General features: G+C 40.6%; 1 protein-coding gene across 2 annotated transcripts in view; it reads right to left on the bottom strand.

Annotated features, from left to right (window-relative positions):
- Window positions 1–3,266: 3,266 nt before the first annotated feature.
- The window catches only part of tsc1b (TSC complex subunit 1b), a 33,658-nt gene continuing 23,213 nt past the window's right edge, over window positions 3,267–13,711 (bottom strand). For both annotated transcript variants that reach the window (XM_037692443.1, XM_037692442.1), the window contains exons 15-22: window positions 12,917–12,960; window positions 10,489–10,655; window positions 10,026–10,208; window positions 8,904–9,014; window positions 7,419–7,541; window positions 7,140–7,327; window positions 6,839–7,021; window positions 3,267–4,525 (exon numbers count right to left, since the gene is read on the bottom strand). In XM_037692443.1, coding sequence (XP_037548371.1) covers window positions 3,880–4,525; window positions 6,839–7,021; window positions 7,140–7,327; window positions 7,419–7,541; window positions 8,904–9,014; window positions 10,026–10,208; window positions 10,489–10,655; window positions 12,917–12,960 — 1,645 coding nt within the window. In that variant the 3' untranslated portion in view covers window positions 3,267–3,879. The remainder of the gene's footprint in view (window positions 4,526–6,838; window positions 7,022–7,139; window positions 7,328–7,418; window positions 7,542–8,903; window positions 9,015–10,025; window positions 10,209–10,488; window positions 10,656–12,916; window positions 12,961–13,711) is intronic.

Below are 13,711 nucleotides of genomic sequence, written 5' to 3'. Positions count from 1 at the left end.
ATCTTAATGTCTAGATCACTTTCTACTTTGGTTTCTAGAAACAAAGACTTTTTAAAATCTCAAAATCTAGATTTAAAATCAATATACTGTTTTGAAGTTAATAATAAATTACCGTATTTTCCGCCGTACACATTGCACCGCTGTATAAGTCGCATCAGTCTAATAAAGTGGCCAAAAAAACATAAATAAGTTACTTTGCCGTATAACTTGCCTCTAATATACGTCACCGCTGACAATCCGGAAACGTGGGCCAGTGTTGTATCAAAAATCCATTGGCTGCCAAATGGCGGATGCGGGAGCGTGCACTGGAAGACTTTAATAAGAATTTAACAAGATTAACAATATGTGGTTATCTAGAAAAATACTGCATCTCCAAAGATGTTTTTGTCTGGAAATCTAGATTGAAATATAGATCTATACATGTCAGAGATTGGGTTAACGATTAGATTATATGTAGAAATGCATTTATGTATAGTGTCCAACATCTTTTTAATCTAAAAATCAAAACTGAAATTGGTCTAGACATAATTTAGATATTTAAATAGGTCATTAGTTGCAATGTCCCAGTTCCCCAACACCTGACTCAGACCTTGTTATTCCAGGTGATGTTCGAGCCAGCCGTACGCCAGCACTGATCCACCTCACCAGGACTGGATAAATGCCGTTGAACGGTGTCCAAGAGAAGCCAGGTGATCAAAACTGAAAGGGTTGAACTATCTGAAGGCAACATTGCAGATGTCGACTACGGTTACAATTGTCTTGGAATCCCGCAGGCAAATGGCTTTCATGATGAGGCCGCAAGGAAGTCAGCCACATCCAAGTACCTACAGAGTACGGCAGGTTCTGAAGAACAAAGTCCGAGCCACCAACATGTATACAGCGCCAGTCATCAGGTACCCAGCTGGTATAATAGCCTGACCAAAGGAGGAGATGGAAGCTGCTGACATCCAAGACTGGAAAGCTCCTCACAATGAATGGAGGGTTCCACCCCAAGTCCAGCACCCTGAGAGTAAACACTGAAGAGAAAGGAGGGAGGCAGAGGACTAGTGAACAGTAAACAGGACGAAACAATCAAGATCTTGGAGTACATCAGGAGGAAAGCCCCCGATGATGAACTGATGGGTGAATGTCTCAGGCAGCAGGAAAAACCCAATGTGGAAGAGGAGGAACAAGAGGAGCCATCATGGAAAGACAAGCCCCTGAATGGCATGTACAGACCAGCAGATTGAGGAAGTGGCTGATATCAAGAAATACTATAGTGGCTAGAGAGGGCTGGACTGAATGACAGCACCAAGGCACTAATCATGGAACAAGAACAGACCCTCAGCACAAAAGCAATAGAGGGCGGGGTCTACCATACCAGACAAGACCCAAGAGGCAGGCTGTGCAAAGATACTCCTGAGACAGTCCAACACATTACAGCAGGGTGTAAGGTCCAGGAAGGATGAGCACACGTGGAACAATCTAACCAAGTGGCTGGAATAATATACACAAACATCTGTGCCGAGAAAGGAATGGAGGTCCCACAGTCAAAGTAGGAGATGCTACCGAGAGTGGTGGAAAATGTAAGGGCTTAATGTGGGACTTCCCAGATCCAGACCAACAAACAGGTGATGGCAAACCAACCGGACACTGCAGTGTTCGACAAGCAAGAGAAGATGGCAGTGGTGATAGATGTAGCAATCCCAAGTGACTGTAGCATCAGGAATGAGGAGCACAAGACGCTCGAGAAATACCAATGGGCTGAAAGGGAAAATACAGACGATGTGGAGTCAAAGCGTCAGTAGTCCCAGAGGTCACTGGCGCTCTCAGTGCCGTGACCCCCAAAATGGAAAAAGTGGATCCAAGAGATCCCAAGAACAACCTCAGTGATCTCTGTTCAGAAGAATGCAGTCCTAGGAACAGTTGAGACTCTGAACAGAACCCTCAAACTCCCAGGCCTCTGGTAGACGACCCAAGTTTGAAATGAAGTGGAACCGCCCCGAGTAGAAGAGTAGGGCGAGCTACAAGTAAAAAAATAAAACAAGTCAAGGTCAAAATCTAACCAGAACTTCACCAGCTTCAGTTGGCGCCCCCGATTTAAAGGTAGTAGCTTCTAAAATAAGGTGCAATCGTTAAAAATGCTTTCCCACATTTTAACTTTTTGAAAGTGAATTTTCCTTCAGAGCCGAGATAAACTGCATCCACCGAACTGTTTACTCCAAATATAAGACACAAACAGCACAAAGATGGAAACAACGCAGAGCGAACTGTAGTGCAAAACATTGAAGACGATCTTTATTGTTCACAGTTAAACACAAGCCACTGCTTCAAGAACTTCCTGTTTGTTTTTTGTCCCAGATTCTGCGGCTCCGTGCAGTTCTGGGTTCTTCTGTTTGTGCTGATTGTACCTTCAGTCCCGGTTTGCTGTAGTTACTACGGCTGGCGTTTAAAGAGGATTGTTGAACATGCTTTAGATAGTGAGGCAGAAAGAAATGACAGCAGGAGTTCCCAGTGGACAACAGGCTTCAGACGGCTTTCATGATCAGTTTGCCTTAAAAAAAATAAAAATGACAAAAAAGAAATGTCAATCAGAACCTCAGGAATGAAACCCATCGGACCGTACTTGATGAAACTGACATGAAGGTACACACAAAACATTTTTACAGTTTGTGTCTCGTTTAAATTTGGTAAACGCAGTAGTGGAAACACTGGCTGAAGATCATTAAATGATTCATCTTTGGCACCAACTCAGTGAAAGCTTCTTTCTGATGAGACATTTTGTTCACACCTCAAGGTCCAGAACCACCTAAAGACCTCGACGTTAGAAATGTTGGACCGCACCGACCAAAGAGCCAAACTGAAATGTTCCGTTTTTGTGCCAAAAGTATATTTTTAAAATTGGTAACAGGAAAGGGGTAACTACAGAAGAGGATTAGGGCCACGGTGCAATTTTTTCCCCTTAATTCTGAGGGGGAAAAAGTCTGAATTCTGAGATTAAAGTCAGAATTCTGAGAATAAAGCTAGAATTCTGAGAAAAGTGAAAATTCTGAGATTAAAATCAGAATTCTGAGATTAAAATCAGAATTCGGAGTTAAAGTCTGAGATTAAAGTCAGAGTTCTGAGATTAACGCTAGAATTCTGAGAACAGTGAGAATTCTGAGATTAAAATCAGAATTCTGAGATTAAAATCAGAATTCTGATTTTCTGAAATTCATATTTTAATCTCAGAATTCTCTCTTTTTTTTCCCTCAGAATTAAGGAAAAATAAATATTGCACTGTGGCCCTAATCCTCTTCCGTAGTTAGCAGCTGCCGTCGGGAACAATATCGAAGCAAATTTATTAGATAATTTTATTAAATGAAACAAATAATTTTGTCAGCTTTTAGATTTCTGCTTTTAGTTAGTTGTGTTGTTAAAATCTTTATCATTTTTTTTAAATTTAGGGTAGTTTCACTTTTCAACCTACAGTGAGAATTCACATAAAAACTAAAACCAAAAAGAAGACAAACTGGATTAGAGACGTCAAATTACATAATTTCCTTCATGTCGTCGTGTCCTACAGGCATCTCAAGTGGGATAAATAAAACCGGAGCTTCCTGCGGTTTAAAATTTGGATGAGTTTAAACAAAAGAGTCACAGTTTCACATATAAAGAACTCGGTGAGTTTCCTGTTAGCTTATCCGTCAACAACCTGGTAATTCAAACAACAGATTGCGTATTTTTTAGAAAAATTACATTTAAAACAAAGGGGCGGGAAAATCCTGTTGTCCACTCAGAAAAACGGGACAAATAACACTGAATGCCAACGAGCTGTGAACATGATACTCTTTTCTTGTTTTTGATGATTTGTAGCTTTTCTCCGTGGTTTTATCTCAGTCTCGTCCCGTTTCCACGCCCCTAACTGTGCTCGTGATGCGTTTCGTTGTAGTCCATGATCTTTAGCTGCTGCTGCCGAGGGCGACCCGCCCCCGCCTGGCCCCTGCCTCCAACTGGCCCCGCCCCTGCCTTCCTGCGGGGACTTCCCTGGCTGAGGACTCGCTGCTTCAGCTCAGACGGAGGCTCCTTGGTGGACAAGGTGGCGGAGGTCGACGTTAGGGAAAGCGTGGGGTCGACGAGGGCGGGGTGACTTGCGGAGGGCGACTCCACGCACAGCTCAGTTTTCAGGTCGTGGGCGAGGCCGGCCAGGCGCGGCGGCAGGTCGTCGTCGCACTGGCTCTCGCTCTTGTTGCGGAACAGCTCGCGAGCCTTCATACCCAGGAAGCTCTTGGCGCTGGGGTACGAGCCCACGGTGAGCGGCGCGTCCGATGCCGGCAGGGACGTGAGCGGGTCGGCGTGCGGACAGGACCGGGCGGGCTCCACCAGCCGCGGCGCGTTCAGGTCCTGACTTCCGTTCATGGAGTTGCCCGCGGACTTGGAAGAGTTGCTTGCCTTTGGTTGCTTTGACACTAAAGTGCTGCCGTTGCCCCAGGGGGAGGCGTGAGGTGATCTGCTGTCCCTCTCCTCACGGGGGTGAACTCTACTTGGTCCGTGTGGCACGACGACACTGGAGGTCAAAAATAACGACACGAAAATAAAAAATATTAACAAAGAAGGAGAACGTGGAGCTTTAAGTGTTTCCGAAACCGTTCTCCTCGACGCGAGGAGCGACCTCGTCTTTATATTTAAATAACTTGTCCATGGTGTGGTGCGCCGTGGTGAGAACTTTACTTGCTCTCTCTCCAGATAGAAAGAACTTACCAGTACTCACTGCCCTGTTGACCACGAGGCTAATACGGCTAAACTGGAAACCACCTACATATACCAGCTGGATTAGAGAAGAACTTTATTTTCTTAAACTGGAAACAAATCAGGGTGATTTAGCTCGGTCTGCTCCTCCCACACGTAATGGTTCGCTCAGGGATCGTCAACAAATTACCGAACCAAACTCTCCAGAAACAAAAATTTATATATTTTACATCATTTGACCCACCGACACAAAACTAATGTTAAAATAGAGCTGGACTATAATTCGATATATCTCGCGATATACTTTTATTCAATAAAGACGATAAGAGTTTTAAGCACATTTTCGATATTTCGATTGGACTACAGCGTTTCAATGACGCATTTCTTTTTCTGTTCCGGTCGAAGCGGCTGCTTCAGTTTCAACCCGGACGGAAAAAGCTGCGACACAACTGCGTAAGTGCGTAGATGCTACGCAGAGCTCGAGTCCAGCTAAGCTAATCTCAAACGCGCGTTAAGTTTTCACTTCAAAATGAGTTCCCGTGACGTCGGAATGTGACTGAACGAGCTTTCACAAGCGACGAGGAAGCCGATGACATCACCGATGAGAGAGGAAAGACTAATTCGGCGGTGTGGAAGTGGTTCGGCTACTCGGCTAAAAGCAAACTTCAGCTGCATGGGTTATGTTACGGTGCTTAAAGTTAAATATATATGTCGTTATTGATGAGAAGATGGAAATCAAGTAAATTACTTAAGAATAAAAATAGCTAAATAAAAGTTTTTGAATGACAAAGCTTTATGTTTATTGTACAATTTAATGATTGTTCCATATTTAATCTGTTGTATTTAAGTTTGGGGAAAAGCATGCACAACAATTACAAACCCTATTTTTAATTTTACAAAAAAGAGCTCTAAGAATTATTAGTAGGAAGTGCTATGGTCACCCAACAAATATATTATTTCATGAGTTGAGATTATTAAAAAAATTATGATTTGGTTGAATATAGTATTTTACAAGTCATGTATAAAGCTCCTAAAAAATATTAACCGCAAATATTCAATTAAAATTTGATTAAAAAGAGAATCATTATAACTTTAAGAGAACGGAAATACTTGTTCGTTTTCGCTTTGGGGTTGAAGCCTGACTTGTTGTTTAAAGTTATTAATTTTTTTAATAAGGGGCAGATATTCTTCTTCTTTCTGCACCTTAATGTTTCTTTCTTTTTGATGAATTTGTTTTGTTTCTCTTAAAATTTGACGGTGATTTCAAATTTCTTTGAAGGCTAAATATAAATAAAAGGTGAACATTAATTTATTTGTACAGTTTTTCTGAGGTTTTTATATTGTTTATATCGAATTATATCGTTATCGACCGACACTAAGAAATATATCGTGATAAAAGTTTTGGCCGTATCGTCCAGCCCTGTGTTAAACTACTCTAACAGACCTGACACACAACATTTATCTCTCATTTTAAAGCATTTCTAATCAGTTATTGAGCAAAAACCATGATTTTTGAACAAATAAACTATGTAAAATTAGAAAATACTTTAAAATGATAAATAAATGAGGGCGCCTCGTCTGTCAGGTCTAGTAGAGAAGTTTAACAGAAGTTTTGTGTCAGTGAGTCACATGACGTGAAAATTGTTGTGTAAAAACCACTGAATGTCTGATTTCTTTGTGTAGCTTTGAAAATGTATAAAAGCAAACTTAAAGTTGCAGTATGTAACTTTTATTAAAAATATTTTTATAAACGTTACGGTTTTTTTTTACATATTTGTTAAAACTGTCACCATGTCGTGACAGTATAAGACAGTCTGTGAAAAGATTGAGCTCCAAGACTTGAGGTCTTGGTCTTGACTTACAACACTAGCTGGTACTAAATAAAAAAACTGGCTAAATAGGTTCATTTTTTTCCGAGGTAGACAAAAATCAAACTCTTTTTAGTGAAATAATTTGGTTTTATGACAATGGTCTGAACAAAACTGACAAAAATACTGACAAACATATGTACTTGTGTTTTTTTAACAAGCAAATCAACACGGTCAGTAAAAAAAGTGATAAAGTGACGTGTTTGTAGTTTTATCGCTGGTGCACTTGACACTTAAAAATTAAAAACAGCCGAGGTCCTGACCTGGAATCAGCAGGAGTGTGCGTGTCGGCTCCGCCCCCTGCAGGTGAACTCCTGCTCCTGCTGCTGGGGCCGGCCGGAGCCTCCGTCTCCACCCGGCTGTACAGCTGCAGGAGCTCAGTCTGCAGCAACTGAGAGATTCTCCTTTGAGCTTGGTACCTGCTGTCTGAAGCCTGCAGCTCCGCCCTGCGCAGAAACGAGAAGAAGCGACGCAAAGACGTACGGGTGCGATGAAACAAATTCAAAAGACTGATTCCACAAACACACGAGCAGTTTGTCAGACAACATGAAGACCTGAACTCACTTTGCTTGACATTTTACATCTTCAAGGAACTTCTTCTGCTCTGCGATGAGGTGCTCCTTCTTGGAGAGGTGGGTCTCCAGCTCGGCTACTCTCTGCTGCGCCGCCTCCAGCTTTTGCCCCTGGACCACCAGACTCTGCCTGAGCGTCTCCACTTCCTTCACATGAGACATCTGCAGCATCTGCGCCTCCTGCGGTGGAAAGTGGAGCAAACGCGTGGAAGGATGAAGAGTTTTTACTGAGCTCTCTTGGGATCTCGGACACTCAGGCCTCCCATCGTACCTTTGGATGGCTGGTTCCTGCGTGCAGCAATTCCTGCACGGAGAGCTTATGCGCCTCCCCGAGGAGCAGCAGCTGCTTGTTCAGGAAGCTCATCTGCTGCTGGGTGCTCTCGCTGTTGCTCAGCTGAAGGACAAACGAGACAAACAACGATGACGGAGGACAAAGAAGCAATTAGGCTAGGAATAAAACCTGTCCAAGAGGGTTTGAGAGCGCGTCAGGGTAAATCATGGCAGCGTTACTCTGTGACTTTGGTCCATTCATCAGATAAATACTGTAAATAAATAAAATAGGTTGCTGCAGATCTGTCGTGTGAACTTCATCAACGTCAGTCACAGCAACTTGTAAACAAGCTAACGGCTAATGCTGCTTTTTGGATAAGAGTTTAAAGCGAACACGAGCGGCTTCACCTCCTCGCTGCAGCTTTCTGATGCTTTCTAAACGTAAGGCAAAGAAAACGAGATGATGTTCCTACAAAACAACTTACAATAAACTGATCGATTTTCATTCTACGGATGATAAATTAAAACTTTGTCAGCACGTTCACAAAACAAACCTTTCGTTGTAGATAGTTTTGGTTTGATGTTTATTTCTTGAACTTACAACCTTTTTATATTAGGAATTTCAGTTTCTGATAAAATTTGTTCCAGCTGCCTGCTCACCATCTCGCCCACCTTTAATTCAGAAAAGCAGGAATAAACAAATAAGAAGCTCTCTACGAGAATAAAACGTAGCCAATGTGATGTAAAGTTGTTTTAATTACTGGAGTATCGAATCTTTTACCTAGAAAAGAAGCAAAAATCCAAAACTTCAAATCTGTAATCATACCAAGACCAACACTTGTACCCTGCAAATAAACTACTAAAATATCTTTAAAAAGCAAAATATATAAAAAGATAGCGTTAATTTTGGAAAACTATATCAAAACATGAATAAAAACATGTTTTAAAATTAAGATTTGGTGTTTGTACGTAGAGAAATGAGCATTAATGAACTAATCGATTTTTAGAATCACTGAATCAAATCGTCTCTGGTAATGATGCACGATATTATCGGCATGATATCGTTATCGGACGAAATTATCGATAAAGTTAAATATCGGACATCCCATCAAAATAACTTACCGATATAAAAGTTGCCTTTTTATATATATATATATATATATATATATTTATATAGTGTTACATCATTTTCAGCCCCCTTTTTTAACATCTGGTAACATTTGGTAGCAGGTCAAATTGACAAAGACCATGCAGAATAATGTATTTTAATTCCACAGCAGAGAAAGCTATGGAGTCTCTAAGTAGATCTAGGAGGAAAAATATCGGTTCTGGTATCGATTATCGGCCAAATAAGTTTAATCATATCGGCCAAAAATCCAATATCGTGCATCTCTAATCTCTGGTCTTGAGCAATGACTGAATGACAAAAAAAACAAAACATATTAAAATAGCAAAACAGGAGAACGGCCACATTTGTTCCTTTTACCTTGACAGTCATCTGGTTGAGGAGGTGACCGGTGTGTCCGACTTTATTGTTGGCTCTCTGGAGTTCGGCCTCCAGTTCATCCATCCTCTTCTGACACTCCTGTAACTTGCTCTGTGGAAAACAGATTCACGGTAAACTAATTAATGTTGTGTAATAATAATTATAAAAACAGACAAATATATTAAAGCTGTGTTGGTTACGCAGATGTTTGTCCATGTGATGATCCACAAATGTTGCCATCAGTATAAATATTGTGCACATGCACAAAACTTAAGAATCATCTCTCTTTTCTTTTTATTTTGCTTCCAGTCAACCAAAATTTCTCAACACTTTAATGCTCACAATGTTAATAATGAACCTTCTTCCAACACCAAAGTTATTCAAGGGGTTCCTCAGGGTTCTGTGCTTGGACCAACACTCTTAACTTCATTTATGCGTTCATTTGTTTTTCATATGTTGACCTCTATGCATAAATGTATTATGATGTCATCGTATGTTGCAAGGTCATTTTTGCATCTTTTAAACTGTTTCCCAGTCAGGAAATGATGCGAGACATGATTTTTTTTTGGCTTCCTCCACCCTCGTGTTCTCTTTTTCTCATCTGCCTGTATGTTGTATGTATAGGTCTCTCTTGTAAATTAATCTTCGATGCTCAATGGGAACTAACCTGTATAAATAAAGGTCTAATAATAATAATAATAATTTGGTAAAGTTTTTTTATACAGTGTTATGCTGATGATACTCTGTTATATTTATCCAAGAAATCTGGCAAATCCATTCAGTTCTTTCAGATTACAAGCTTGTCTTAGAGACAAAAAACATGGATGACTCCTAATATTGTGCTTTTAAACTCAGACAAGACACAGGTGTGGTTTTTAGGCCTGGGCATCTTAGGAAGAAACTTTGCAACCCTTCACTTCCCCTGGATGACATTAATTTGTCCTCTAGCTCTGATGTAAAGAACTTTTGTGATTTTCAACCGTTTTGCTGTCAGGGTAAAAGAGTCAAAGATCTTCCAAAGACCCAAACAACTCCAGGTCAAAAGCCACTTTAACTGATTACAAGAAACAAAATATCTGAAGTGAGAGCTAGTGTGAGAGCTCGACACAGCTCTGAGGGTACCTGCAGCTCCTGGTTCTTGGTGTAGTAGTCGTCCCGGCTCTGCTGCAGCTGTCTGATCTGACTGTGCAGTCTGGTCACCACCATCTCGCGGTCGTCCCAAAGCTGCCGGTAGCGCTGCTGCTCCACGTGCAGACTCTCCCTCAGAGACAGGATGTCCACGCTCTGCAGGTTCAGCTGGTCCTTCTGCACAAAAACACACCAAGCTAAGGTCAAAAGGACTAAAGGTCTGAGGGAAATGGTTTATTTTTGAACAGATTGCAAAAAGCAGCTTCAGCCATATTTTCATTAATGCATGCTGGGTGATTAGACGAGCTGGTTTTATTAAAAGTTACAAAAGTTTGATGAATGTTCCCAACAGATATGAAAAGAACAAAACTGCTGCACCTCAAGTACAAATAGCCGTACAACCTTTTTTGACCCATTGTAAACCAGAGGAAAGCAACAGAAAGGTGCACAAACTTGCCATGGCATTGTTCTGCTCCTCCAGCGCGGTGGCGTTGATGATGCGTCGGAGGAGGCGGCGGTTGCGGACGGCGTGCTGCTCCCTCTTGTAGCGCTCGAACAGCAGCTGGTTGTGCAGCAGGAACAGCTGGCTGCGCAGCGTGTGGAGCTCATCAAGAGGAGCTGAACCTGAGAACAACCACGGCAAAATTGAGGAAACCAACAGAAACATGCACACACGCACACAACTGGAAACAACAAGTGTTTAAAAAAAACAATAGAACTGCACAAGAAACAAAATCAAGAGGAACGTCCTGAATCAACTCTGTCCTTAGCTTTCTGTGCGTGTACCACAATGAGGGGCTGAGATGGGGTAGAGGCAGGGCAGCCAACTCGGGACCCGAAAGTCCCAGGTTCAATCCCCAACCACGTCGTGGTGTCTCTGAACAAGACACCTAATCCCCAGCTGCTCCCCAGGTGCCTACATAGCTGCTCACTGCTCCACCTGGGTGTATCTCACGTGTGATGGGTTAAATGTAAAAACTAAATTCATCATCGTATGAGAACATACAATGACCTGTTTCCTTCCTTATTTCCTTCCTTTATTATTTCCTTAATTTTCTTTTTTTCCTTATTTTTTCCATTCAACCTTTATTTAGACAGGTAAATCCCATTGAGCCTCGAGGACTCATTTACAAGAGAGACCTGATTTCAACAAAGAAAGATGACAACAACGATAAGAATAGACAAATATAAAAAGTCATACAGATTATTATTATTATTTTATTTTTTTGCAAATAAGATGGCAAAAAAAGTAACAAAAACAGCTAGATTATAAGGCGAATGTAGAAAACTAAAAACAGGAACATGTCTGCATTACTTTTCTATTTCCTTCCTTCCTTCCTTATTTCCATCCTTCCTTCCTTATTTCTTTCCTTCCTTCTTAATTTATTTCCTCATTTCCTTCTTTCTCTTTTCTTTATTATTTCTTTATTTCTTTCCTTTTTTCATTGTTTCTTTCCTTATTTCTTTTCTTCCTTCCTTATTGCTTTTTATTGCTTTCCTTCTTTATTTATTTCCTTGTTTTTTCTTTCCTCATTTCCTTCCTTCCTTATTTTTTTCCTTTCTTATTTCCTTATTTCCTGCCTCCCTCCCTCCCTCCCTCCCTCCCTCCCTCCCTAGTTTAACATGTCCCTACAAATTATTTCCCATTTTTAAGGGTACCATCCATTTTTTCAAGTTTTGTTAGTTTTTAGGAATAAGTCAGATTCTGAATTATTCATAGAAAAAAAAAACATTTTTATTTCAAGTTATCTCTAAGGCTTTTGCTGAGTTTTCTTTCTTTAATAAAAAGGTACAAACAAATGTATCTGTTGGTATTTTAAGCATGTCTGAACATCAGATTGTTCTGTTAGCTGCTGGTCTTTTTACGTGCACGTCGGTAAAAAAAACTTGTTGTACAACGAGACAAGTTTCTAGGGCTCTATGTTCTGAACGAGCGGCATTAGTTTTGAACTCGGAACAAAGAAACTGGTTTCACCACTGCTGACCATTTAAAATTAAAATCCTTGATGACAACAACTGCAGTATTCCTGGTCATCAACCTGAACAGTTTGTCTCAACAAGTCAACTGATTTAAATTAATAAACTGAAGGTAAAAAGAGAAAGACTCAATAATAAGGAGATTATTTGAATTGATAAGAATTAAGAGAGGGGGAAAACCCAGGTAGAGTATTCTCTGGACAGTATTTTAGGTCTGCAAACAATTTTCTCCCTGTAAGACACCTGGAGTGACATGACTCGTTACCCGGGGCACTTTATTCAGGTCCAGAGTTGGACCTGGCAGAGTTTAGGTCTGTTTTGTTGTGACTCCTGTGACCAAGTACTGAAAAAAACGCAGATGTCAAAATAGACATTTTTTCATTTGTGTTAAGCAGCTTCATCGTGACTGTGGGAAGTTTGTTTTGATGAACCTCAGATGAAATAATCTGGTTTATTTTAACCTAACGGTGATGGTTGAGAGCTCGTGACGATGCTTAGATAATGCTCTGACTGCAGCGCTAACATAAACGTCTTGTATCAGGGTGCAGCATCAGTGCAGTTGAGCAGGATTTTATTTTCCCCTTTGGTGCAATCGTGATTCATGGTCCGAGTCACAATCCTCAAGTTTTATTTAACTTGTGATCTTATGACTCGCGGCGCTACCCCGCAGCAGTTCAGCTTGTTGTCAGTCTGTCTGCAGGGTTGGACCACGTACAATAGGGTGTATTACAACCTGTCAGCCTGGAATTTTGTACATTTACTGGTCAAAACTCTGGAGGAAAAGTTTACTTGATTAAAACAAAGTGGAAAATATTGTTCTAAAAAAAAAAAACCTTCCACATGACTTTAAAGGCTCTCTCCTCTGATCTCCTCCTCTCACTGCAAAGCTGTTCTGGTGAATATTTTACCTCCAAAATGTGTCCAGTCAGCTGACTTACTTGGCAAAGGTAATCTGTAGAAGGAAAAACATAAAAACAAGTCATTAAAATCATTTTAGACTCCATGCAACACAGCTCAGTGTTGTTTTGAATTGAATTAGTGAAAAAAGGAGGTTTTCTAAGGGAACCAATTAATATTCAGTTTTGATTTGAACTATTTTTTATTCTAAAACTACAGTTGTAATAAATGCAAAAGCAAAAATTGTGTTAACTGAATATCCTGATGCAGGCTCAATAGTCCTATATTATTCTAATTATCCACATTATCCTAATATTGTGATAAATGAAGTTGAAAGTTCAAACATTAGCTGAAGGAGACTCCGATTGTAGAAAGTTTAACCAATTTAAAACTGGTGCTGAAACCACTTTTGTTCAAAAAAGGTCTTTCTGCACAGTGCAAGTCCTCTAGAACAATCTACAGATAAAACTAGGGATGCGCCAACGCCATTTTTATGTGATGGTGGCTTTATTGATCCATCAATAAGAATCACCAGTAGAAGACGTAGTTTCAAGCAGAAACTGAGCAGAAATTAAAAATTTGCAGCATTTAAGAGTAGAACCCCTGCCGGCTAATATATCAATATGGACAAATATATATGAGTAAGGGCTAATATATCAGTGGGGGCAAATATATCGTTTGGGGCTAATATATCGGTAGGGGCAAATATATCGGTAGGGGCAAATATATTGGTAGGGGCTGATATATCGGTAGGGGCTGATATATCGGTAGGGGCTAATATATCGGTAGGGGTAAATATATCGGTA

This window comes from Nematolebias whitei, chromosome 18 (assembly GCF_014905685.2).
Source record: "Nematolebias whitei isolate Nwh7 chromosome 18, NemWhi1, whole genome shotgun sequence".
In the NCBI taxonomy this organism is placed as follows: Eukaryota; Metazoa; Chordata; class Actinopteri; order Cyprinodontiformes; family Rivulidae; genus Nematolebias; species Nematolebias whitei.
This window is presented reverse-complemented; position numbering and strand designations above follow the sequence as displayed.